This window comes from Drosophila simulans, chromosome 3R, assembly GCF_016746395.2.
Source record: "Drosophila simulans strain w501 chromosome 3R, Prin_Dsim_3.1, whole genome shotgun sequence".
Lineage (NCBI taxonomy): Eukaryota > Metazoa > Arthropoda > Insecta > Diptera > Drosophilidae > Drosophila > Drosophila simulans.
In genome coordinates, this window is record NC_052523.2 from 16,393,120 (window position 1) to 16,417,549 (window position 24,430).

The 24,430-nt window shown below is 46.5% G+C and overlaps 7 protein-coding genes across 14 annotated transcripts; 3 read left to right on the forward strand and 4 right to left on the reverse strand.

Annotated features, from left to right (window-relative positions):
* The first annotated feature begins 867 nt into the window (after positions 1–867).
* Positions 868–11,684, forward strand: LOC6728743 (actin-binding LIM protein 3). 8 transcript variants are annotated; one of them, XM_016177096.3, is made up of 11 exons: positions 868–1,367; positions 6,871–7,181; positions 7,243–7,914; positions 8,241–8,297; positions 8,444–8,997; positions 9,062–9,235; positions 9,324–9,463; positions 10,133–10,239; positions 10,414–10,480; positions 10,544–10,785; positions 10,858–11,684. In XM_016177096.3, the coding sequence occupies exons 1-11, from the start codon at positions 1,364–1,366 to the stop codon at positions 10,969–10,971; spliced, it is 2,442 nt and encodes an 813-aa protein (XP_016035411.1). In that variant the 5' UTR covers positions 868–1,363; the 3' UTR covers positions 10,972–11,684. The 8 variants fall into 8 exon arrangements, with proteins under 8 accessions (XP_016035411.1, XP_044779199.1, XP_044779200.1 ...); XM_016177100.3 differs by lacking the exon at positions 868–1,367 and adding an exon at positions 6,538–6,708; XM_002104042.4 differs by lacking the exons at positions 868–1,367; positions 10,133–10,239 and adding exons at positions 6,542–6,708; positions 9,556–9,641.
* On the reverse strand, positions 11,588–12,998 carry LOC6728744. Its single transcript, XM_002104043.4, has 3 exons — positions 12,771–12,998; positions 12,553–12,708; positions 11,588–12,495 (listed from the first exon to the last, which is right to left on the reverse strand). Exons 1-3 carry the CDS (start codon positions 12,891–12,893, stop codon positions 12,025–12,027), a joined length of 750 nt encoding a protein of 249 aa, XP_002104079.2. The 5' UTR covers positions 12,894–12,998; the 3' UTR covers positions 11,588–12,024.
* Positions 12,999–13,243: 245 nt separating this feature from the next.
* On the forward strand, positions 13,244–14,278 carry LOC6728745 (transmembrane emp24 domain-containing protein eca). Its single transcript, XM_002104044.4, has 2 exons — positions 13,244–13,497; positions 13,560–14,278. Exons 1-2 carry the CDS (start codon positions 13,365–13,367, stop codon positions 14,075–14,077), a joined length of 651 nt encoding a protein of 216 aa, XP_002104080.1. The 5' UTR covers positions 13,244–13,364; the 3' UTR covers positions 14,078–14,278.
* Positions 14,279–14,398: 120 nt separating this feature from the next.
* Positions 14,399–17,307, forward strand: LOC6728746 (peptide transporter family 1). The gene is made up of 7 exons (XM_016177104.2): positions 14,399–14,795; positions 14,864–15,097; positions 15,556–15,784; positions 15,845–16,119; positions 16,182–16,387; positions 16,448–16,753; positions 16,812–17,307. The coding sequence occupies exons 1-7, from the start codon at positions 14,762–14,764 to the stop codon at positions 17,199–17,201; spliced, it is 1,674 nt and encodes a 557-aa protein (XP_016035419.1). The 5' UTR covers positions 14,399–14,761; the 3' UTR covers positions 17,202–17,307.
* Positions 17,224–18,782, reverse strand: LOC6728747 (nucleoside diphosphate kinase 7). The gene is made up of 4 exons (XM_002104046.4): positions 18,519–18,782; positions 18,288–18,454; positions 18,058–18,225; positions 17,224–18,004 (listed from the first exon to the last, which is right to left on the reverse strand). Exons 1-4 carry the CDS (start codon positions 18,645–18,647, stop codon positions 17,305–17,307), a joined length of 1,164 nt encoding a protein of 387 aa, XP_002104082.1. The 5' UTR covers positions 18,648–18,782; the 3' UTR covers positions 17,224–17,304.
* Positions 18,783–19,034: 252 nt separating this feature from the next.
* Positions 19,035–20,784, reverse strand: LOC6728748 (uncharacterized protein CG16817). The gene is made up of 4 exons (XM_016175056.3): positions 20,623–20,784; positions 20,046–20,132; positions 19,723–19,979; positions 19,035–19,656 (listed from the first exon to the last, which is right to left on the reverse strand). Exons 1-4 carry the CDS (start codon positions 20,637–20,639, stop codon positions 19,463–19,465), a joined length of 555 nt encoding a protein of 184 aa, XP_016035420.1. The 5' UTR covers positions 20,640–20,784; the 3' UTR covers positions 19,035–19,462.
* Positions 20,644–23,230, reverse strand: LOC6728749 (membrane metallo-endopeptidase-like 1). Its single transcript, XM_002104048.4, has 2 exons — positions 22,060–23,230; positions 20,644–22,000 (listed from the first exon to the last, which is right to left on the reverse strand). Exons 1-2 carry the CDS (start codon positions 23,170–23,172, stop codon positions 21,005–21,007), a joined length of 2,109 nt encoding a protein of 702 aa, XP_002104084.1. The 5' UTR covers positions 23,173–23,230; the 3' UTR covers positions 20,644–21,004.
* Positions 23,231–24,430: the final 1,200 nt, after the last annotated feature.

Here is a 24,430-nt window from a genome sequence, read left to right on the forward strand (position 1 = left end):
CCATTAAATGATTACGTGTACGAAAGGCAGATGCGGATTTAAGCGGTGGAATTTGTACACCTATGTACGCAAGCTCTGGACTTAAAATATTGCAAATCTCAATGTACTATTAAATTTTAAATGGGTGGCGAACACACAACATAATTATGAAGCGGGTGAAAATGAAAGCGTCATTGAAATGTTTATTGATAGTTTTTAAAACACTTTTTGGAATTATTATGAATCATTATACATTCATGCCTATAAATATAATATATATAATTATATAACATATATAGAAATCCTATGGTTCTAGACAGTTGAACAAAGGGCCAATAACATAATGAATTTTATTCTAATTGTATTATAAATGGAATTTTATCTCATTATTATTTTTGTTAGTAATGTTATTACAATTATTATTATTATTATTACCTTCTAAGAAAGCTTATTGTGCAAATGTACACGCAAAACGCATAAAAAAGAAATCACTTATTTAAATAAAAGTTTTAAGTAAAGATTTAAACGGAAACGAAAATACTATAGTTTAATTTATTATAAAAGTATGGACTTTGCTACTTTATTACTATTAGATATTAAGAATTTGGTAGTTCATTATTATTTCTGTATTTAAAAAGTACAAAGTATATTTTAGGCAGAATCATTTGTTTAATTACCTTTTATTTTTATAGATTATCAAATTTATAGCAACAATTTATAGCAACGGTACAGTGGCACGAACGGTGTCATCACTAATCCATGCTCTTCCACAGCCGAGCTCCCCACCTTTCCAATTGTAGCCACGTTTACCACCCTTCCGTTACTTCAATACGAAACGTATCTTTTGGGTTAATTTTAGTGTATTATTCGGAGCACGATGTTTTTGCCGTCCGAGCCGTATCTCTCAGATACTTAGTCGTCTTTTTGCTGCCGTCGGTTTCGTTGCTGGTGCGGTGCGGTGTTTTTTTTGCTGGTCGCAGCTCCGATTTGAGAATCAGACTTTCAGGCATTTCAAAAAGGCCACCATTTTCCGCTGTGATCTTTGTCGGCAAATTGAAAGTGCGAGACTACACCAAAAGCAAATCGCATTTTCATCATTCGAGCTGCAAACGCATTATTAACCACACTTCTATCCAGACTCACACACGTTCACAGTCTAACAATCGTGCTACGCAGATTGCGAATGCATACGGCGAAAGATACAAATAGAAAAAATCTTAGCAGAAGAAAAATTTTGTTAGTGAAGTGAAGAGGAAGTAGTGGTGACCTGTGCGCGAGTATTTGTGCTTTCCCCGTGTGTGTCTCTCTGTTCTAGTGTGCGTGATTCCCTCCCCCGTTTTGCAGGCGAAAAAGCGAAGAGCATAGCAGTATATAGTATCTCGCCATGGGTAAGTTATCTGCCGACAAACACAGATACTGTCTCTCTCTTTGATTAAGGTGTGTGTGTGTGCGTGTGTGTGTCTGCGCAAAGTTATCGAAAGGGGGTGGTGGGTGGTGCGATACCAGCATTATGGCATTATCGGCCTTATCGCATCGTAGGAGTGGTTCACATGGCGAGAGGGGAGAGGGATAGTAGCTCAGGTGGTCTCTCGCACGTTCCCTCTTCCCCTTCCCCTTTCCCGCTCCTTGCTCAACCACTGCCGGTGGGTCATCATCAATCAATACTGGCCAGCTGAGAGTCGGATCGCTCTCACCAACACTGCCCCACTCGCATATGATTGTAGTCCACGTCCACTCCCTATTTTAATTTCTCAGCTGGGATGACGTCAGTGTTGTTGTAAGAACAAGTTTCGTGTTCGCTTCTTTACTTTTTAACTTCATAACACTTTTCGGCCTGAATTGGGGTGATGTCGTCGGTGGAGGGAGCTGAAAACCTGACCGAATAAACCTCAAAGTGCTTGTGCAACTGCAATTACACACGATACCGTTAGGGCGTCCCGCCGTGAGAGCCGCTCTCGAATAACTCGCAAACCTAAACCTGTAAGCCTGCCAAACCGAAACCGTTCGATGTGCATGTGAATGGGAATGAGAATGGGAATGGGAATGGGAATGGGCCTGCCTTTTGGCGTCGGATTCCTACATTTTCCGCCTTCCATTCTCGAGTTGTCCCGCTGCAAAGGGCTTTCGTATACCGCTATTCGAGACGTGTACTTGGGTTGTCAATGATTAATTACCCGGCTACTCCGCTACTGGCCCTAATTGAGTTCATATGCATGCACTGCCCTAAAAAAGGGGCTTGTTTTCAGTGTGTGGGAATGAAGAATGGTTACAGCTATCCCAAGTTGAATCTTATCCATTCATCGTTATTGCACACTTTTTGAGGCTTTAAGAAGAGATCTCAAATTGGCACAAATCACTTGATGGCTTACTCAAATGTTTGGTTATTTTGAAAACTAAAAAAATGTAAATAGTAGTGAATACAAATCTATCATATGGAAAACAGCCAATCGTGGAATTGTTAATCCCTATAGCACACATTCCTTTTTGGTGGGATAGGCTTGTAATAGTGGAATGGATATTGGCCATTTCTCCAAGTGCATCATTCATCCCGTCTACAAGTAGTTGCATGCGTGCCTAAAATGCCTAATTGACTTGGACTTGGTGAGGATGGGGATGTGGACGTGGATGTGGAAGTGGTCGTCGATGTGTACCCCATAACGTCGAGTCGCCCGCCGCAAAAGGCTTAACAATAGCCATCCGAATCTCCGACTCCGGCAAAGGCGGCAGCAACTGCTCGACATGAACTCATGACAAGAGCATTGACTTCCACTGGGTTTCCTTTTTCGTTTGACTGCGCTGCCGCTGTGCCCGTGCTCAAATGAAAGCGAAAGGGGCGAACGAGCCCCATTCCCCAGACCCCAGTCCCCAATCCCCGATCTCCAGCCACCCACCATCCTCCCCTCCCTCATTCATTTAGTGGAATTTTTCTCATTTATTTCGCCGTTGATTTGTTCGTCTCCGGCGTGCATTTCGTGGTGTTTCGTTGGCGTTTCCCAGGCGGGGTTATATAGGTCAGAGCACTTGCATAGAAAGTGGCATCTCCTCTTGTGTCGTGCCCCAATCCCCCCACTCATTTTCCCACTTTCCGCCCCCTTCTCAGCCCCTCCCACCCCCTATAATCCCTTCACTTGTCTAATTGAATGCTATTTTCGTAGCTGCAGCGTCATCAGCTGCACTTGTGTGGGGTGCTCTTTTCACTTTTCGTCTAATAAGCATACAGGAAGCACTTTCAAATCGACCGGAGCGCACCGAAAACTCTAAATTTTTTTTTAAAAATACATGTGCGTCAGGTAGCACAGCATAAAAAAAACACTTGCGAAGCATTTGAATGGATGGATGAATTGGATGAGTAATTCGTGAAAGAAACCAACGCGTATTTGTGTATAGCAGCGGTCAAGAAATACCAACTGAAGATGAAAAAAAGGAGGATATTATATATTTATTTGCCAAACAAATCTAAACTTTCCACCTTCCTTCAGTGTTTACATTCGCAACTGAACCCCCTATTTATGTACATATGTACGTACAAAAGTAAGCTTCCTATTTATGTGACCGCTGCTGTTGCTTCGCCTTGCCAAATAATCATTTGTGTATATTATGTTGTTGCTCTTCCAAAACTAGAAATGTTTGTGCGTACAAACAGAACCATTCGTGGGTGAATCGCTGTCGTGGGCGTGGAATGCACAAGAGAGCGATGTTTGCTTTCGGGCTTATTTATTGTCTGCCAGCCAGCAGCTGGAGTGGCGTTTCACCTGCTTCCGCCCGTCGCCTTGACCTGCATTGTCCTCGACATTATCCTGCCCGCAGTCAGTCAAGGATTTGACGCACTTGCTCCGCCTGAATTGGCACCGCGCGCTCTTGAGTGCATGTCGTGCTAGTGACGAAGGTCGCTTCTCCTGCCTCTAGCTTTAATTTGCAATTTTCTGTGCACGGGAAATAATGTGAATAGAGGAAAAGTTTTGAAATTCACACCATTTCAAGATAATTAACGTTAATACACATTTTCTCGTTTATTTAATTTCAATGCCAAATTGTTATAGTAATATAAATATTTTATTTAAGCTGGCATGATATCCGCTTGTTGGAATCTCAAAGAGATCTCCTAATATATTGAAAATATAACGAATTTGGAATCGTTGTTCTGCGTGCAGGTTTATGACCCTCTTTAATGTTTTAGGGTTTAGTTTCGATTTGTTCGTTTAAGGTTAGGGTCGCTGTGGCATTTTGGGCGCGGCTGAAATTAATTAAAATATTTTCGCTGCCCTGCAGCTTGACCCCTCCACATCGAATCGATGGGGTCTGGTCGGAGAGTGCGACTGTAACCTTGGACTTGCCCCCTGGCAGCCGGACGGGTTTTTTTTATTGTACTATACTCCGTGTGTATATGTTTCGTGCCGAATTTTCGTATTGTTTGTTTGTACATATTTCAAATTCGAGCAGCCCAAGCAACCAGTTTGTTTGCGGTCCGCAGTTGTGGCAAATACTGGCAGTGCCAATCGCACAACTCCACAGCTCCACATTGCCGACGATGACGATGACATCATCGTCACTAAAATCGCTCTGCGCAATTACAATAAAACAGCACTGAAAATGTGCGCTCAAACTTTTATTGTACTAACTTGGTGGATGAGGCAAAGTCGCCGTTTTGCCGGCTCTCTGTTGCATGAAAATGTAATTTTCGCTGGTTTTGTTTGCCAATTAGCGGGTGATCGCTAATGAAAGGGGGGGTGAAGCGCTGAAAAGCCAATAAACAAAACGCCAAAATCAATATGCAAATTGTGGAACAAAATGTGTGTGATTGCATAATAATAAACAAGGCAGACAGTCAGCGAAACATAATGAAATTAATTAAATCGAGCAGAGCACGTACACGAACTTTAAACAAACTGTGGGACGGAAGTCCAAGTTGGTGACGAAAGCCCGCTCTCTGGCGAACAATATACACATGTATCCGTATCTGTCTGTATCTGTATCTGAGCCGGTGTATCTGTATCTGAGTTTGTATTATCAGGTCGTCTGTCATTCCAACTGGACCGCCGACTGTGAAAAATTTCGGTGGCGTCACCGCACAAATAAATATTCATTCTTGAATTTGTGTATGTACTAATCTCGCCAAATTGCGTTGTGTTGGTAACTTGGTAGATTGATCGTGTATATCAGGTAATAGTATTGGTTTTAAATTCAAAATAAACAGTGGAAAGAACAGCTAGAACGTTGCTCTCTCTAAATTCTATATAATTCTTAGTTTTCTTCTTATCACTTAGCACATTTGAATCTACATCCAATTGAAGCTTATACACTTTTTGCTGAGTCTAGAAAGCTACTTATTCTGACTTATTCTAGTCACACAATTAGAAGTTCTTGATTAGTTCTCCCTATATAAGAAACATTAAGAGAATGCTATAAACAATTAAATACAAGATAATGGCTGATACCGTTAGAGCACAGTCATACGTCACTAGTGTAGAACAAGCTATAACGGCACACATGAACCTGAGCTACGGGCTTATCAATAATTTCTATTTTGGAAGCAACCCAAATATGAAAAAGCAACAACTGCCGACTAAATGGGGGAAAATAAAAAAAAACCAAAAGGTCTGAAAAAACAGCAGTGAGATGGTGGAAAATGTTCAGACAGCGCGATACAATGCGGTCGCTCTTATATACATATGTACATATGTACATATATACATATTTATCCATATATGCATATGTATGCATATGTATCTATACTCTTGTTATGCACTGCAAGCGGCTGCTTTTAGCCGCTGTGTGGCTGGGATGTTCCGCTGTGTATTCAACCGCAGACTTCTGCCGCCGACTGCCTCCGGCGGACAAGAAAGCCGCCAGAACAGATCAGCACATCAGTCATGGCCAACAATTAGTTTCGATGCGTTCAGCCGTCATGGTGCCGAGTTCCCAGCTCCAAGTTCCCTTCACGACTGATCTTCCAATAAGGAACACTATGCGCTGGCAAGCTAACTCATGGTATATGGGAATATATATATAACTCCTGAACCAGATACAAATGATCAGATAGCAAATATCTGAGTCTGCTCAGCTTATTGATTCAACAGGTGATAAAGCTACCGTATCTAAAGTTTCCATACGACAGACTCTTCCCAGAAGTCGCTTTACTTTCGGTGATTCTCAAAGGGTTGCAGTTTTGGCGCCCCTTTCGCATTCCAAGTAATTCCTTATGAATGCAGTTATCTTCTACCTTGCAGTTTATTTTCCAACTTGCTGGCATATTTCCCACACTATGTACATATGTGCATGCTACCCCCATGGACATATGCAAAATTGGGTGCCCCCAGTCACCGATCTATTTAACCTGTTCCACACTTGTGTGTATGTACATTAACGAGCAGTGTGTGTTGTCTATGTATAAGGAAAATATCTGCCCTTGGCCTTATCAATGATAAGATTAATGGCTTGCCAGGCGCATGAGTCACGTCTGAGACGACGGCTACGAACGACTTACGGCCAGGTCGGGGTGTGTAGAAGAGTTGGCCTGGTTGAGACTGTCAATACAAGTGCTTACATAGGCACACGAGTGTGGGGGAAACAACACACACACATACAATACAACGAATCTCGCAACATACGATATACGATAAGTAGTGATGTATATATTAATATATATATCCATTCCGAAACATCCACAAGCAGACAAGACCAGAACGATATACCCTAGCACATTGGGAACGGAGCTTCGAACTGAGCTCGGTAAAACGGGGCAAGGTTGGGGTATTATCGCATCACATGCATATGACATCAGCGCAACACTGCGTATACGTAATCTGGCGATAGTACTGATTGAATGAATTGAATGCCAGGCTCTGCTAACCGTAGATCTCCCTTCATTTTCGCCCCTCTCCCCGCGAACAGGTAAACAAAAAATCTACTGTGCGAAATGCACGAAAAAGTGCTCCGGCGAGGTGCTCCGCGTGGCGGACAACCACTTCCACAAGGCCTGCTTCCAGTGCTGCCAGTGCAAGAAGTCCCTGGCCACCGGCGGATTCTTCACAAAGGACAACGCCTACTACTGCATACCGGACTACCAGCGGCTGTACGGCACCAAGTGCGCGAATTGCCAGCAGTACGTGGAGGGCGAGGTGGTCAGCACCATGGGCAAGACCTATCACCAGAAGTGCTTCACCTGCTCCAAGTGCCAGCAGCCCTTCAAGTCGGGCAGTAAGGTGAGCTGAAGTGCTCCACAGATCGAGTGATAAGTAACTAATCACATATGCCTCCACACAGGTGACCAACACCGGAAAGGAGGTGCTTTGCGAGCAGTGCGTCACGGGTGCTCCAGTGTCGCCCAGTCGCCAGGCGACAAGTGGAGGCGTCTCCTCTCCAGCTCCTCCGGCGGAGAGTCCAACGAGGGCCACTGCCCACCAGCAGCACGGCGGGGTGATCTCCCACAAGGCGCACCTCAAGGAGGACTACGATCCCAATGACTGTGCCGGCTGTGGGGAGCTGCTGAAGGAGGGCCAGGCACTGGTGGCGTTGGACCGGCAGTGGCACGTCTCCTGTTTCCGGTGCAAGGCCTGCCAGGCGGTGCTCAATGGGGAGTACATGGGCAAGGACGCGGTGCCCTACTGCGAGAAGTGCTATCAGAAGGGATTCGGGGTGAAGTGCGCCTACTGCAGCCGTTTCATCAGCGGCAAGGTGCTCCAGGCGGGCGACAACCACCACTTCCATCCGACCTGTGCCCGCTGCACAAAGTGCGGCGATCCCTTCGGCGACGGCGAGGAGATGTACCTGCAGGGCAGTGCCATCTGGCATCCGCGATGTGGTCCGGGTCCTTCCGAGTCCGGCATAATCTTGAACGGCGGCGGAGGCACTACCTCGGTGGTCGGAGGTGCCTCCAATGGCAACTTCACAGACACCGAATGCGACCGGATGAGCTCCAGTGCCCTTAGCGAGATGGTAGGTAGTCGGATCTCCAGATGATAGCCGCTGCTACTGAGATATAATCCTCGAGACTCCAATCTCGAGTTGCTGAGCTTGCAACTAATTTGAATGCTGCAAAATTCACGAAAGGCACACGCATTTTAAAGCAAATTTCATACTGGAATGGGTGATATTTTGGAACTTCCTTATATACTATATTTATATAGGCATCCTGAAATATCACCCATCTCAATTTACCACCCCCTTTTGCACCTAAACACAGCACTTATGATTTTATAATTTCAGTTACTTGCATTTTAGTTGTTTTGAGCTTGCGTTTTTATTTTTTCGTTCGTTTTCAGTACATCCGCTCCAGAACTCCGAGCTTTAATGGTTCACTTTATTCCTCTAGCCGCAAGGTTTGTTTTATGATTTTACTTTATGATTTCCCCTCATTTTCTGCCATCGTTTTTGAAAATACTAAAACCCAAAAGAAAAACACACGGCACTGCATGTATTTGAGCCTTGAAATGAGAGCGCAGGACTAATCCCACTTAATTTACAGCACTACCGAACGGTCAGTCCTGGTCTGATACTCCGGGAGTACGGGCGACCCAATGCCGAGGACATCTCGCGCATCTACACCTACAGCTATCTGACGGATGCGCCGCACTATCTGCGCAAGCCGATCGATCCGTATGACAAGACGCCGCTGTCGCCGCACTTCCACCGGCCCTCCTCATACGCGACCACCGCCAGCAATGCGGGATCCGTGGCCGGCAGCCGTCCGCCGTCACGTCCCCACTCGCGGACCCGCAGCGCCATGAAGGTGCTGGTGGACGCCATCCGCTCGGAGACGCCGCGTCCCAAGAGTCCTGGCATGAACAACGAGGAGCCGATTGAACTGTCTCACTATCCGGCCGCCAAGAAGCCGCCGCCAGGTGAGCAGCCCAAGATCGAGCGGGATGACTTCCCCGCTCCGCCTTATCCCTACACGGATCCGGAGCGTAGGCGGCGGTACAGTGATACCTACAAGGGAGTGCCCGCCTCCGACGATGAGGACGAGAATGTGGAGAATGGCAAGCCGAATGGCAAGGTCAAGAATGGCGAGGAACAGCAGTGAGTATTGGAATCTCATGTACATCATGCTTCGATCCTATTAAATCTCTTCCCAAAAATACAGACGCCTTCAACGTGAAGCCGAACAGCTGGAAAAGCTGAACTCGGGCATCGGATCGGCGATTGCCAAGGACCTCAAGGAGCACGCCAAGTACAGGAAGTGGAAGCAGAACAATTTGGATCCGCGCAACGCATCCAGGACGCCCTCCGCTTCCAAGGAGCCAGTCTACAAATTGAGGTAAGATATTGATCGTTATAAGTAAATTGAAAAATGTATCTTTTAGTTCGTGCTAAAATCCTAATCCTATGACATCTTGATTATACAGATACGAATCGCCCATTGGAGCCTCGCCCTCGCGCAATCTGGACCACCAGAAGCCCTTCTACGAGGACGAGATGTTCGATCGCTCCACCAGCTACCGGGGCTCGCTTGGCAAATCGCTGGGAAACGCGCCCAGCTACAATGGTAATCCTCTAGAGAGCATAGACCTAGTTTCGATTTTCAGGCGAACAGCGATTCGATACCGATATTATATATTAGCCCACTTACGTTTATAGCCATACATTCCTACCGATCGCCGCCCAAGCCCGGATACGGATTCAAAACGACGACTCTGCCCTATATACGCAATGGCTTCAGCTCCGTAAGTGCTGCCTGTTGCTCAGATCGGCTTAGATCACATCCGATCCGATCCGATCCGATCAGATCAGATTATATCCTTGGTGCCGGGCTGTCGGTTATGTAGCTTCTAGCTTACCCACTACCACTCGAACCTATCCGCCTATATGTAATCCCAAAATAGTTACGACGGTATTTGTTTCTTGTTTCTCTCACTTTCCAATGCCGCCGCCACTGGTTTGCTCACCTGGATGAACTAACAACTGTTTCGCATATGTCTCAACTGGTTGGTCTGCTGCTTCATTGCGTGTCTTAATCCCCCATCCACCCATCCACCCATCCTGCGCCACTCCTAACATCTATGTGTTTGCTATTGTTGCCCTGACACCAACAAATGACTCAAAAAACTAACACCCATCCACACTTGACCAACTGAAACTCGAACATTTGCATCATGAACATCAACATCACTTGATCACACCATCAACATGTACATCTACATCCACATCTGCTCAGTGGTGAGTGCGCTGCGCCATGTGCCCAAGCCAGGATACGGGCTAGCACCACGCTCCCACACATTCAGCTCCACCACATCCGCTGCGGCCACGATGCATGGTGCCACTGTAAGACCGCTTTCGTTGTTGCTATGCCGTAGAGTCCTTTGAGTCCCCGTCTTGTGTTTGGATGCCCGTTGGTATCACCTGTAACTTTGCACTGGTTTTTGGTTTATTATTGTTGCATGTGTCCCTCAATTTGATCGAATCAGAAAACTAATCCCATGCCCTTTTCGAAAACAGGACTTCTCCTATGGAGGACTTGGCGACAAGACCCACAGCACAGATTTGAGCTGCGGCAAATCGGAGGGTGAGTGAAATATATTTTGAAAACCCGGCTCGGCAAAAAAATAACAGGATTCTCCTCTGGCAGCATCTGTGGACTCAATCACCGAGGGCGATAGGCGAGCTCTGATGGGCGGCGACCTGCCCGCCTCGAGCACTTACTCAGGAGCACTCTCCTACCACTATCCGCAGGCCGGACTCATCCGGCGCAGTCTGCCCAACATGTCCCATTCGATGCTGGTGCACGAGCCGGCCAAGATCTATCCCTATCACCTACTGCTAATCACAAACTACCGTCTGCCCTCGGACGTGGATCGCTGTAACCTAGAGGTAAGTTATGAAGCCATCTTAACTTATCTTATCATAACGCTAATTACGCTCCCTATCACCATATCACCACAGCGCCATCTGTCGGACATCGAGTTCGAGCACATCTTGCAGTGCGCCAGGTCGGAGTTCTATCGGCTACCCCAGTGGCGACGCAACGAGCTGAAGCGGCGGGTGAAGCTCTTCTAGGAGGCAAGTGGAAGGCGCTGCATGCGTGGATAGCAACCCAAGTGGAGGAGGAGGCTGTTTGCGACGAAACCAAAAGAATTCAATTTACCTTAACAGCAGATGAGATGAGAATCAATATATAAAATGAAAACGAAACGGGAAACTATGCTAATTTCACAGCCAGTTTTGAAACACGCTTTAAATAGTTGATGCAAGTGAAACCAACTAAACTAAATTTAAAAACATAGTTACATTTACAGTGCGGAGCAACTAGCCGGCCGCTCCTGTTTATTTTTTTAAGAATTAGTTGCGCTAACGCAAAATTGTAACTGAGAACAACTATATGAATGGAACAGAAAATCCCAATAAAAAACGAAGTGTATACAGACAGATGATATATGAAATTAGTTAAACATTGCATGTCCCCGGCATGAAGGCTTTTTATACGCAGTGCTATGGCAATTTAAACGCAAACATAAACTGGACTCTTTTTCCAAATTACACCTTAATTCAACCATGTAACCGGGCTACAGAACCGAGAAATGCATCAAAGAATAAGAAATTAATGTACCTACAGCAGAATCACACAGCAAAATGCGAAACGTTAGATGTGTGGCATCAAATTTACGCTAAATCATTACGCAAATTTTATTTATTACTAAATATTTTATTTATTTATTTAAATAGAATATGTCAAAGAATAAACCAGAGATAATAAAACAGGACAAAAGCAGTGTCAACGTGTTTACAATTATTAAAACTTCGAGTGTGGAGATTATAAAGTTTCTTCCTAAGCCTAGACGGAATTTACTCTTTGTCGAGCCGACAACGGCTAATGTCTGTCGACGTGCAGGAATGTTTATGGAGTATTAGCTTACTATATATTGGCTAAACTGGCTTTAAGCATTGTCGAATCGACAAAGAAACGCCATCAAGGGCATAATTCGGTGTGATTTGAGTTCGGGACGCAATATGTGACTGGAATGTAAAGTTCACAGAATAAATACGTAAATATTGAACTAGATTCCACAGAATCCATCTATCTATCATCTATATTGCACCATTGGTAACGCACTAGTTTTCCTTGTGCAGAGCTGCTCCGTCGGTACGTAACCCATAGGTCAGCTGGGTCTTCATCACTGCCAAACTGCTGCCGATGATCTTTTTGTGGTAGATCTGCCGCGTAACGAACCCAAAATCATCGTAAAAGTCGCGCTCACTTTCCTGCCACTCGGAGATAGTGCACTCCAGTGAGGCGTACCCGCCGCTAATGCAGTTCTTGACCACCAGTTTTATCATGGGCTCCATGATTGTCTGACACGGGTAATGGGGATCGATGGCAAAGCGATAGATCCATGCAGCATTGTATACGGCGTGGTGATTCTTCACACTAATGGCGGCTACAATCCTGCGTCGGAATTTCCTCGTGTATGCCTCCTCGTATGGACAGTTCTCGGTAAATATCTGGTAGCTAGCCTCCTTGGGTGAACAGCGGAATATGAAGGGTTCATAGCACTCGGCCACCAACGACTGCGATGGTTTGGTCTGGAAAGTAAACTCTCTTAGTTTGGGATACTTTTCTGGCGATGCTGTAACACTTACCCTCATCAACTCCACTGCCTTGGAGTAAAACGAAAAGTAGGTGCCGGTAAAGAGGCAAAATATGCAAGCTGGGACAGTGAGTGCACAAAAAAGCAGGGGCACTCCCAGAAATATGAAGAATATGGCCCACGTGATGACTATGAACTGCAGGGTGATCTGAAAACAGTTGAAACCAAATCAGTTCATGGAGTTGGGGGATCCACCTGAAGATGTCTCACCTCTCGGAAGCAATAGACAAAAAAGGACTTATTCGAGAACGACATGATGTAGTCCCGCACCAGCTCCTGGCACTTGAGCTCGTCATCTTGCGTGTAGTTGCGAATGACAATAAATGGCTGCATTAATGTGTTATTAAATTATTAGATATGCAGAACCAAACAAAAAAATAAAAACACTGATCAATCAGTGTGTCCAAAGCGATGCAAAATACCAATAATTCTTATGTCAAAACAGCTGTTGCTGCGGTGTTGCCACTCGAGCAAGATATCGGCAAAGAGAACTGCAGGCTGATAGCGTGAGAATAACTATCGCAAAATGTTTAGTTATTAGATAAAATATATTAGAATGTTTAAAAATTAGGCTTAAACTTTTATTTTTCAAATGTACACCTGTTCGAATACAGATTTTAATTTATCGTTTGTATTTTTTGTATTAAACAATCACTTTCGTGAGTTGCTGTGAGCTAGCCCAATCACGGTGCCATCTCTCATGCCAAACACTCTGACTTTGATCTGGCACTTTTTCTCATGACGTGTCGGCGAGCTTAACTTTATTAAACAATTACTCGAAAAAGTCACTGCAAATAGCCGAAAATGCGCGACCAATTCATCAGCCTGGCCCTGATTCTGTGCGTCCTGCACAGCGCCTGCGGCTTGTACTTCCACATATCGGAGACGGAGCGCAAGTGCTTCATCGAGGAGGTTCCCGACGAGACAACTGTGATTGGTGAGCCAGCGCCTAGTGCCAACTTGGAAGTTTTACCAATCGACTAACTTGTCCTCCTGCAGTTAACTACAAGGTGGAGCTGTATGATCCGCGCTCTAATGGATTCATGCCCTCGTCGCCCGGAATCGGAATGCATGTGGAGGTACGCGACAGCGACGACAAGATTGTGCTGTCCCGCGTGTACAGCTCACAGGGCCGCATCTCGTTCACCTCGCACACTCCTGGCGAGCACGTCATCTGCATGTTCTCGAACAGCACAGCGTGGTTCAGTGGTGCCCAGCTGCGTGTTCACCTGGACATCCAGGTGGGAGAGCACGCTATTGACTACGCCAATGTGGCGCAGAAGGAAAAGCTGACTGAGCTGCAGCTGCGTATCCGCCAGCTACTCGACCAGGTGGAGCAGATCACCAAGGAGCAGAACTACCAGCGTTACCGCGAGGAGCGTTTCCGTCACACCAGCGAGAGCACCAACTCCCGAGTGCTCTGGTGGTCGCTGGCCCAGACCGTCGTCTTGGTTTGCATGGGCTTCTGGCAGATGCGTCATCTCAAGAGCTTCTTTGAGGCCAAGAAACTGGTGTGAGGTGCTCCGGGGCTAGGGCATCATCAGCACCACTGGCCAACCACTGGCCTCATTGTTCCGTGTGTTTCCCTCATTTGGCAGGAATTGCGAATTTCATCGATGGATCGTCATCCACCCAACCAGCCACTGGCCTCGACTCCAAGCACTTCTAGTTGTAATTTCTTGTGCGTAATTTAATAAAATCCATTGTACAAAACGAGACCGAGACTGTGTGCACCCCCACATCCTCATCTCCGCTGGGTCAGACTGCCAGTCAGCTGAGCCGGGTCCCGTGACTATGTTTGCCTCGCCAAGCGTGGCTTCTCCTTATCAGCAGGCTGTGGCAGATAACCTGTGTCGTTGGCGTTAACTCCCTAGTTTTAAGACCGCGCTCCATCGTAACTGCATCGGGCAGCATCGTGTCGTGAGTGCCCTTTATCTCATTGTTTGTTCTGGCGGAGAAGAGACTTTTTAGTAGCTCTTGGACCGCCCCGAGCAGCGGTCGTCAGTCGCGGCACAAATCCGTCGTCCAAAACAATAGAGCTTGTTGTGGCACACCAAACGCAACCGCTGACGACCCACAAAAGCCGCAGCTCTGTAACCCGATCCAGTCTGAAGCGCTTTCAAGTCAACAACTGGCCCAGGTCTCTGCTCCCTCTCCGGTTCAGTTGGTCTACGTCGGATTAGACGTGCAGGCTGTTGAAAATGTTTCGCGCTACGGAAATCGGCAGCGAAGAAAGTGAGTCTGCAGCTAGATAAGATAAGACAAGAAGCGCAGGTAATCCTCTGTCTCCCTATTACATGCAGCCCTGCCAGCTCTGGCGGAGCTCAGCCAGGTGGGTTATGAACGCGATGCACGGGACGTGGAGTGGGTCGCCTTTAGAGGAGAACGGGCCCAGTTGAAGCGGCCGCATCGCAGTTCCCTGCCCAATTATGGATTTGCTCCACCGCCCATCCGCATGGAGTACAGGTATCCACGAGCTGTCTTCTTCGTTCTGGCTACAAAGTTCTTTGAGGCCTTTGCGGCCAACGGCATTCGCAGTAAGTTTCCAGATTTCCATCCAAAAGCAGATAATCGATTTTTGGTCAGGGCATTCGGCGGCATAGTCTGGTTGAAAGATTCCGAAACCAGGCTTATCAGCGGCACAGAAATATAAACACAAGGAGGTCTTATTGACAGTCAAAAGACCTGTGATGATGCATTTTATAGGGGGCATAGATAAGATGGAAAATTAGGTTGGAATCGGCAAATAATGGGCAGGAACAAGCCCTAAGCATTCAGTTACCTAATAAGGAAATCTTCAAAAATAATAATTAATTAAAACTCCTGGAATTTTCCCATTCATATGAATCTTCAAAAGAACATCCATCATTAAAGAGGTGGCTTAACGAATTTCCAATTAAGTCTCAATGCAACAACCTTTATTTCATGGTCAATAATTCGAGATTGACTGCAGCCTGACCCACGATTACGGATTATTATGTATATTCGATTCCAGCCGTACTCGCACTCTATCTGCGCGACGATCTCAACTTCACGGAGAGCTTTTCCACGGTGGTGCTGCACATCTTCAACTTTTTTGGCCAGTTCTGTCCGATCATTGGGGCCATCTTAGCGGATAGCTATATTGGCAATGTGCGCACGATATCCGGCTTCAGTTTTATCTACGCCTTTGGATGGTTGCTGCTCACACTCACATCCCTGCCTGCCATGGGTCTTCCGATGGTGTAAGTACTCGCACAGGATTACGATGAAGGGTTAAGGCTTATTCCATTTCCTTCTCGTAGCTTGCTGGTGTCCATTGCTCTGCTGTTTATCGCCGTTGGCAATGGATCGATACGTGCCTGCATCACCTCGCTGGGTGCACTGCAGTTCAGGTTGCCGGAGCAGAGCGTCCATCTGGCCGAGTACTTCTCCTTCTACTATTTCGTCTACTATTTTGGAATCTTCCTGAGCAAGATCCTTCCGCCACTGGTTAGGGCTAACACGCAGTGCTTTGACAAGGCGGAATGCTATCCAGCCGTATTCGGCACCCTTGGAACAGCCTTTATGATGGCCTGGTGTGAGTAAATATCAGTTTTCAATGCTTATTTTTATCTAATTTATGCCTGTTTGTGCTATTAGTTATCTTTCTGGTTGGAAAATGTTTCTACAAGTCCGAAAAGTTGTCCGATGACAACATACTCTTCAAGTTCTGCGGCTGCATAAAGACCGCTCTCGTGGAGAAGTGGCGACGTCGCAAGTCCCCAAAGCGCTCCAACTACTGGCTGCACAATGCAGTTGGAGCCTACGACATGGGCTTCGTCAATGATGTGTCCAGAGTTTTAAGGGTCAGTTGTACATGGGTTATAATGATGACTCTTTCAACTTCATAATTTCGTTTCTTTTAGATATCCAAACTGTTTATTCCACTGCCCTTCTACTTTGCTCTGCTGGCGCAACAGGACTCCAGCTGGACGTTCCAGGCCACTCAGATGAATACCACAGTAATGGGCGTGACCATCCAACCGGATCAGGCCAAGGCCGTGGGCCCCATCTTTCTGTTCATGCTCATCCCGCTGTGGCAGTATATAACAGTGCCCTTGCTGCGCCGCTACTTCAACTGGGAGCTCCAGCCGCTCCACAGTGTGACTGTGGGTGGGATCTTCTCCGCCGGCGCCTTTTTCTGTGCGGGAGCTGTGCAGGAACGAATAAAGGTAAGCAGGAATAATAAGATACCTCACCTGATCGTTTAATAACCCGAACTATTCGAAGAATTCCCCGCTCCAAACAGTGAATATAGCTTGGCAACTGCCGCAGTTCCTGCTGCTCATGATGGGCGAACTACTGCTTTCCATTCCGGGTCTCCAGTTCGCCTTCACCCAAGCGCCGACCTCTATGAAGTCGGTGGTCACGGCAGCCTGGTTTCTAAATAATGCTTTCGGCAATCTCATCGTGGTTCTGGTCACCGAGCTGGGTATGCTAAGCTCACAGATGGCCGAGTACTTCTTCTACGCGGTGGTAATGCTGGTTTGCATCATCCTCTATGCCCTTCTGGCCTTCGATTACACTTTGCAGGAGCGCAAGGGCGGGATGTACGTGAGGATGGACAGTGAAGCGGATGACCGGGATGTGCCCAGCACCAGCCGTAGCGGGAGCATCTAGGAGAAGTTTCTACGCTCTAGTATTTCCATTGCACTTGTAATTTATTGATAAACGCACAGGCAAACATGCATTTAACTGAAAACAAATAAAAACTAAACTAAGATCAGTCGATTATCTTGAACATATACTGCAGCTCTAGGTTGGAGTCATCCGGCAGATCGGTGCAGTGGACGGCGTTCTGCACCTTGGACTTCCCGAACTTGGCGCGCAGCGTGTGAGGCCGCAGCAGTTTGGCGATCTCCGGGTCCATGGGTCCGCAGAAGTTGCGGAACTCCCGATCAGTTTTCTTTTCGGGATCGACGCAAGCAATCTCCATGCACATGCATACTCCACTGGCCAACTGAGCAACCATGGGTATATACTCGGGCAGCACGCCGCGGTAGACTTCGTAGAACTCCTCGCAGTTGATTCGCGCCATTAGAATCATGCGCATGGCTGTCAACCGAAAGCCATTCGACAGGATTTCGGAAATTATGTCTCCTAGTAGACCATCCTTGATGCTGTGCGGCTTAATGATGGCAAGTGTTGTGTTCTTGAATACACAGTCTTTAATTATGCTGTGCCTCGCCTCAGATATGAACTTTAGGTCCGTGTCCACGTCGTTGTCGTTATCAGAGTAGTAAAATCCATAACGAATCTCCTCGTTTTCAAACAGCTCCTCCAAACTGGGCGACAGTTTCACACTGGGTGTTTCCGCCTCTGTGCTCTTGTACTGGGCGCAGGCTTTGATGGTCTCCACTACGTTGTCGCCAATCAGCTCCAGGCTAATGGCCGGCCCAGCCAGCAGCTCGTTCATAAGGACTCTGGAATTTAGAGAATTTAAAGATGTGTTCCCTGGCATGTCATCTTTACTCACGAAGAGGAGACATCCGTCGTGTCCTTGCCGGAGAGAAACTGAGTTACCATTTTGGGAGAGAACTGAACCATCATGCCCTGGTTTATGTTAATCTTGTTGTCGATCAGAGTCTTTAGGAACTTGCCCAGGTGCTTCGTCCACATATTGTTCTTGAGCAGAACGAAGCCCCTGAAAGAGATGGGAATTACAGATTAGCGAGTGGATGGATAGCTGTCGAAAAAGTAGCATACTTCTTGCGATATTTGGCCAGGTTGGTCCGCGTAGTGTCGTCGGCATAATCCACAATGTCAAACTGCCGGCCGAAGACATTGATCTTGGAGCCCACGAAGAAGTCGCGCTGGGTCAGCTCCGGGATCTTGGTGCGTCGCAGAAATGTGCGCTTGTTTCGCTGGTCGAACTGAGGGAAAACATGGCCTTGGATAAATGTGTTTCTTTGAAGAACTAGGGCTACCAGTCCTCACCACTTCCACGGCCTTGTCGGAAACATAGTAGGTGATCAGGAAGGTGCGTATGATTCCAGCCTCTGCATGGAACCACTCGGCGACGAAGGCCAGACGCCGCTCGCTAGCCGGAATCGCAGCGGGTTTCATGGTATCGTTTTGAGGGGAATCTTATGCCTTGCTTTTCCGTTCTATCGCTTGACAGCAAGTCCTTTATTTCGAGTGAAAACTGTATGTTTGCTTGGCATTTCAATTGTGCTTCTTCTTTCCCGCGTTGTCACAGCAACAGTGTTGCCAACATAACAAAATGCATTAAAGTGGGCGCAAAATTTAAAGAATGTAATACCTAGGTTTATTTTAAACACACATTTTAGGAGATTAACCATAAATCATTTAACCCATTACCTATAATTTCTTTTTAAAAGACTTCTTTGTGACATCTTAAAGAAGCTAGACTCCCAGACTCCGCATTCCGGATTTATTCAGTCTAGAGATTTCTAGAACATATCTTAAATATTGCAAATAAGAAGCAGAATATAAGTTTTTCATTTTTTTATTGTTAATTTCCTTTATTTACAGGAAACAAAAATAATAAACTGCAAACTGATTTTTGCAATAAATTGGTTGTAGCTTTCCTCTGGTTGTTAAATTCTAGCGTAAAACTTATGGTTTCCCTTGTCGGCGCCAAATCATCTTGTTCCTTGTGTTGCTTTTTGTTAACATCTCTCATCTGAATACGCATAATATTCAGCTATATTAAATGTGGTTTTCTTCGATTGGAATAGTGTTTCGTGTACGCATGTGTTTGTAGATGTTTCTTATGAGTGATTGGGTGCTTCTTCTTTTTGTTTTCTGGTGTGTATGTGAGGAGTGAGTGTTCTGATCGTGTGTGCTGGCTTATGGTATAAGAGCCACGGCTAACGCTACGACTACGCCAAATTGCTAGACACCATCTGAGCGACCGTCTAGGCAGCTGGCTTCTTCTCCTTATCCCCCTCGCCGCCCTCCTCGTCATCCTCGTCGTTCTGGGACAGACTGGGGATGTTGTCATCCGAGTCCTCCTCCTCGTCATCGACGTTGAAGTCGTCGAACTTGTTGTTCCAATCGCCACCAGGGCTGTTAAGGAAATTGCCGAACATGCCGTTGTCTTTTTGATCACCTGCAAAGTGCGTTTGTATGAGTGGGTTTGCTGGATGAGATCTTGGGTATGAGGCCGTCAACTTACCCTCCTCGTCGTCGGACTCATCGCGCCACTTGGCAAAGTTGGCCTTTAGGAAATGCAACTTGGTCTTGTCCGTGGTCAGCGAGGACCAGTAGGGTCCGGCCGCCTTCTTGGGTATTGTGAATTCCAGGCAGCGGCCAATGTTCTTGCTGGTCACCTTCTCGGGATCCACCTCGTGGAGGAAGTTCAGTGTGACCTCGTACTTCTTCGACGGATCCAGCACATTCACGCCCTTGAAAGTGAAGCTTTTTTCCGTAACTCTGTTTTGGGATAGATAGATGGAATTAGAATGTGCTAGAAGCATGGGTATATATGGGGGCACCTACTTGTGTTCGATGTCCTTGCACTCGACATCAATGATGACGTAGATCAAGTCATTGCGCTGGGCCCAGGAAACTGGAGGCGGAATCAATCTGCAATGGAGAATCAAGTTGGGTAAACATAAATAAGAGCTTCAGGCGCGGTGTCGGGTGTTGCGTTTTACGAGATCCGTTGCCATGGCAACTCGCGTCGGACTTTCTGGAAGCGGGTGCACGAACTATGCAAATAGCTGCCCAGCTAGCCATTTGCATAAACCGTAGGCCCAGGCGAAAGTCCATGCCGAAAATGCACGGCATTACCGCCAGCCGAAAACATAACCTCAAACACTGGACCCTCCGATTATTTCCGCGAATATCGCAATGCAGATGCGCACAGGACACGCCCACCGCGGCCACAAACGCTTGGGCAGGCGGATGAGCGCGAGAATACGGGTCATCCGAACGAAAATTACGTGTTTTTTCACGGCCAGGACTTCGAAAATGGACGCCGCCGCAACGACAAAGCACGCGACGCACAAAGAAGCCACAAAAAGATGGTCCGGCTAGCGCCGATGGGCACTGAGATGGCCGGTTGTGGACTCACCCTGCTGCTGCCGACATTATGTTGTTAGTGTGAATCGTTGGTTTATGTTTTACGAAGCCGGAACACTTCTGACTGACAGCCTGATTTGGTTACAAAAAAAGGCAGTTTCTGTTCAACAAAATTGTCATGCACAAAATTGACATGAGAAACAGAGTTACCGAACGCGCTGCGGAGATGTGACTAAATTTGAACGGTGCGCCAGGGTGCGAAACTTCGATAGACAAGACACAAATGTTAGCTAGTTACGTGTTGGTAAATTTTAGATGTTGTGTCAAAACATTTTACATTGTCGGCGAAAAGTATTGAAAGATTCACAACTAAATATTGAAATCAACTTTTATTTGGTTCAAAGAACTTATGATGATGATTATAAATCTATGAGCTACCAAAGTCGGCACGTTTTGTCGCCAGGACGCATGCCACTGCCCACGGAGCAGTTGTAGGCGTGGAAGAAGTCTTCGCTGTTGGACAAAACTCCCAGGACACGAAATTGGTCGAAGGTGTGCTCATCGCTAAGACCCTTCCAGTAGTGCTCCTCCTCGTAATGGGAGCAAAATAGCTGGGCAAATCCCAGGAAGAACAACTGTTCCGGCGTGAGATCGAGACCCGGCATGGTGTCGCGGATCCTCTCCTGCGCAGGATGCTCCAGCAGTTGCTGCCTGTGACTGCGGTAGGCCGTCAATGCCTGTCTTAGTCCGCTGTTGTCTGCGATATTCTCGTCCAGCGTAGTTTTTCCGTTGACACGCCTGCTGATGTGGGGTACCTGGTACTTGCCATAGTAGTCCATGTAGCACTCGGCGCGATCCTCTAATGACTGTTGCGAAAGTTCCGACAACAAGGGCTCCAATTGACCATTGCCATTGAAATAGGCGCTGGTGGTATCGAAGCCGTGGATGAGTTCATGACCAACGATAAAACCCAAGGTGCCGAATTTCAGGGAAAGTGGCAGGTGGCGGTGGTATATCGGTGGTTCAACCACGCCAGCCATCACATTGATGGAGTTGTCCGGAGTGTAGTAGCCCGCTCCAACCTGCAATCCTGTCAGGATCTTCTGCGGCTTGGTGTCCTCGGTCAGCTCCTGAAAATGCCGACTGCTAAACCGATTGATTTGCACAACTAGGTGCTGCAAATTAATGTTGGTCTCCGCATAGCTATCCCCGATGACTTTCAGACTATTGATTTCCCGGATTATTCGATTCGAAAGTGCATCATCTTGGAACGAACCTATGCGTGACTGAATTCTGGACTCCTTAAGGAGTGCCCTAGTCCTGCTCTCCGCATCCAGCCACTCGGCATCCGCCAGCGTCTTCCGCAGACTCTTTCGCAGTTCCCGCACCATTTCCGACATCTCCAGCTTCTTCTCCTCACTAAAGTTGTTCTGTAACACAAGAATATTGAGATTGTTTGGTATTCTCATCATACGTATTCGTTACCCACAGCCATATAGAGTTTGTTGAACAGAAACCGCATGGATTGATAAAGCGTAACCGCACAGTAGTTCCTTTGGTACCTGGGCGCCTTCAGTTTGGCATCGAATCTATAGAGCAGCTTCATGGCCAGGTAGTTGGCCACCGCCTCGCGATGTCGGGCGCATACCTTGTCCAGTTCCACGTAGTAAAAGTCGCAGAATAATTTGTTAGAGGAGTGAAGTCCACTCCACGAGATGTTATAGTAGTACTCCGATTGGGGAAACTCTCGCTCAATTCGGTAGGGATCGAACACTTCGCACTGGGGCGGGATCTCGAGTGCGTCCCGCCAGAAGGCAAAGACCCCAGCGATTGCCTCCCTAATCCTGTCCTCCGGCAAACCGAACGCCCTCAGATATCCGTGCATTCGCTCTTCGTTCAGCAGAAAGGCGCGAGTAGTATTGCTGGAAATGTTTTCCTCGTGGACGATGATGTGATCGAAGCCCAGTTCGGGCAATTTGGTGTATGGCTCAAAGGGATACCTTAACTGGAGAGCTTCGCGGATCAGACCGTTGGCGCCATAGTTGGCCAGGTGAGCACTCATGTTGATCCAGTTAAAGCTGGAGGCATTCCAGGCGTCTCCATCCACAGCGGGAAATCCACCAATCGAACGAATTAGACTCAAGTAAGCGGGATCCGCCGCATTGAATGGATGGAGATTTGCTCCCAGACAAGCGTTGTAGAATCGCTGGGCCACCGACAGTTCGCTGGACACGTTGAGAGCCTCCGCCAGATCCATCCTGCCCACCAGTTGCTCCGTGATGTCGATCAGTGTGTAAGCCACGTCGCCCAGGTTGCTTCTACTGCCCGTAGAGTACCGATCCGGCTTTACGTTCCGATAATTTCCACAGGCATACTCGTAGAAATTCTCGCAGGGCGCTACACTTTGGTTCATATAGGATTTCATGAATTCCGCGTATTCCTGCAGTTGGTACTCTGCCGCGGATTTATTGGTCGGGCTACCATTGCTATCGGCACTATCGGACCTGTCCACCAAGCTTCTTGCCTCGCAATCCGTCAGAACCGCAGCAACGATGACCCATAACAACATCAGGGAGATCAGCTTCAGTGATCCAGGAAACATGCGTATTTTATGTAAAGACTGCTCAATCGGAACTTATAAAACACACTGATTTAAATCGCGAACGAAAACTAGCAGCATCCCAATAAAATTTGAAATCAAGAGAGCAATAATAGAGAGATATAAAAAACCCTTATCAGTAAAATGTTGGTCGGAATAAAGAATGAGCATTGTGCTTTGGATTATTGATAAGGAAGTGAGTAAGTTTCTGTTTACAATCTGTATACAAATAAGAGATCTAAAAACTTAAGCTTAAGCTATTCATATTTAGTATTTACATTTTGCAAATTTAATTCCTGTTAGCTGCAACGAAAGTGAATGTAAGTGAATAGCAGGTGAATAACAGGTGAGTTACAGGTGAATAACAGCTGAGTAACAGGTGGTTAACAGATTAATAACAATGATAATAATACTGTTGCCTTGGTATTTTGATATTTTAACATCTAAGCTATGTTGCGTTGGTAATATGAAGTTTGTTTACAGTGCTTGTTGCTTTGGTGGCCAACAAGTGTATCCAGGTGGTTAACAGGTAGTTAACAGGTGGATAACGGGTGGATAACAGGTGGTTTACAGGTGGATAAAGCGTGGATAACATGTGGTTCCATCGACAAAACATCTCAGTTCTGTTGTCGTGGTAACGTGGTGCCAAATTCGAATGTTTGTCTTACATGTGGCTTACATGTGGTCAACAGGTGGATAGTTAGTTGCTAATAATATCGTCGATCGACGAAACTTATCAGTTCTGTTGCCCTGGTAACATTAAGCTTAATTTAACTTTCAATTTCCGTTGCCTTGGCTACTGTGAGCGTATTTCGAGTGTTTATTCGATAGGATTTTCATCTTATTCAAATCCACAGAGGCAAAAAGTTGTGCAACGCAGACATAAATCGAAAAACGCAGTAAATCTATAATGATTTTTGAATAGGAGAAATTCCGAGTATCCTTGATTTTTGGTGAATTTGCTTTTTGCTTAGAGTTTCGGCGAGATGTTCGTGCAAAAGAAAAAGTTGGTGGAGCATGTTCTGGCCATGCGAGCCGAAGGGGGCAGTAGTGATGATGATGATGAGGAGGAGGACCAGGGCGACATTTTGCAGGTGCAAATCCCGAATCACTAATTACTAGACGTATTGAGTGCTAGTCGTGCTAAATAAACCATATAACCCTATGTTGTTGCCTTAGATTATACAAAAGTAACCTAGATTTTCCTAGAAGCCCTTTGACTGATTACGTAATCGCATAACCTGCAAGTTGCGAGTGTAAA

Excerpts from the sequence above, each read along its gene's own strand:
- LOC6728749 (XM_002104048.4), bottom strand. The coding sequence starts at position 23,172 with ATGTTTCCTGGATCACTGAAGCTGATCTCCCTGATGTTGTTATGGGTC. Across the intron at positions 22,001-22,059 it reads TCAACAAACTCTATATGGCT|AACAACTTTAGTGAGGAGAA; the intron begins GTGGGTAACGAA and ends CTTGTGTTACAG.
- LOC6728747 (XM_002104046.4), bottom strand. The coding sequence starts at position 18,647 with ATGAAACCCGCTGCGATTCCGGCTAGCGAGCGGCGTCTGGCCTTCGTC. Across the intron at positions 18,455-18,518 it reads CCGACAAGGCCGTGGAAGTG|TTCGACCAGCGAAACAAGCG; the intron begins GTGAGGACTGGT and ends GTTTTCCCTCAG. Across the intron at positions 18,226-18,287 it reads CTGGCCAAATATCGCAAGAA|GGGCTTCGTTCTGCTCAAGA; the intron begins GTATGCTACTTT and ends CATCTCTTTCAG.
- LOC6728746 (XM_016177104.2), top strand. The coding sequence starts at position 14,762 with ATGTTTCGCGCTACGGAAATCGGCAGCGAAGAAA. Across the intron at positions 14,796-14,863 it reads GGAAATCGGCAGCGAAGAAA|CCCTGCCAGCTCTGGCGGAG; the intron begins GTGAGTCTGCAG and ends TATTACATGCAG. Across the intron at positions 16,754-16,811 it reads CTGTGCAGGAACGAATAAAG|AATTCCCCGCTCCAAACAGT; the intron begins GTAAGCAGGAAT and ends AACTATTCGAAG.
- LOC6728748 (XM_016175056.3), bottom strand. Across the intron at positions 19,980-20,045 it reads TGCAAGGACATCGAACACAA|AGTTACGGAAAAAAGCTTCA; the intron begins GTAGGTGCCCCC and ends ATCCCAAAACAG. Across the intron at positions 19,657-19,722 it reads TGAGTCCGACGACGAGGAGG|GTGATCAAAAAGACAACGGC; the intron begins GTAAGTTGACGG and ends CGCACTTTGCAG.
- LOC6728744 (XM_002104043.4), bottom strand. The coding sequence starts at position 12,893 with ATGCAGCCATTTATTGTCATTCGCAACTACACGCAAGATGACGAGCTC. Across the intron at positions 12,709-12,770 it reads TTGTCTATTGCTTCCGAGAG|ATCACCCTGCAGTTCATAGT; the intron begins GTGAGACATCTT and ends AACTGTTTTCAG. Across the intron at positions 12,496-12,552 it reads AGGCAGTGGAGTTGATGAGG|ACCAAACCATCGCAGTCGTT; the intron begins GTAAGTGTTACA and ends TTTACTTTCCAG.
- LOC6728745 (XM_002104044.4), top strand. The coding sequence starts at position 13,365 with ATGCGCGACCAATTCATCAGCCTGGCCCTGATTCTGTGCGTCCTGCAC. Across the intron at positions 13,498-13,559 it reads CGACGAGACAACTGTGATTG|TTAACTACAAGGTGGAGCTG; the intron begins GTGAGCCAGCGC and ends GTCCTCCTGCAG.
- LOC6728743 (XM_016177100.3), top strand. The coding sequence starts at position 6,606 with ATGTATATATTAATATATATATCCATTCCGAAACATCCACAAGCAGAC. Across the intron at positions 7,182-7,242 it reads CCTTCAAGTCGGGCAGTAAG|GTGACCAACACCGGAAAGGA; the intron begins GTGAGCTGAAGT and ends GCCTCCACACAG. Across the intron at positions 9,464-10,132 it reads AAACGCGCCCAGCTACAATG|TGGTGAGTGCGCTGCGCCAT; the intron begins GTAATCCTCTAG and ends ACATCTGCTCAG.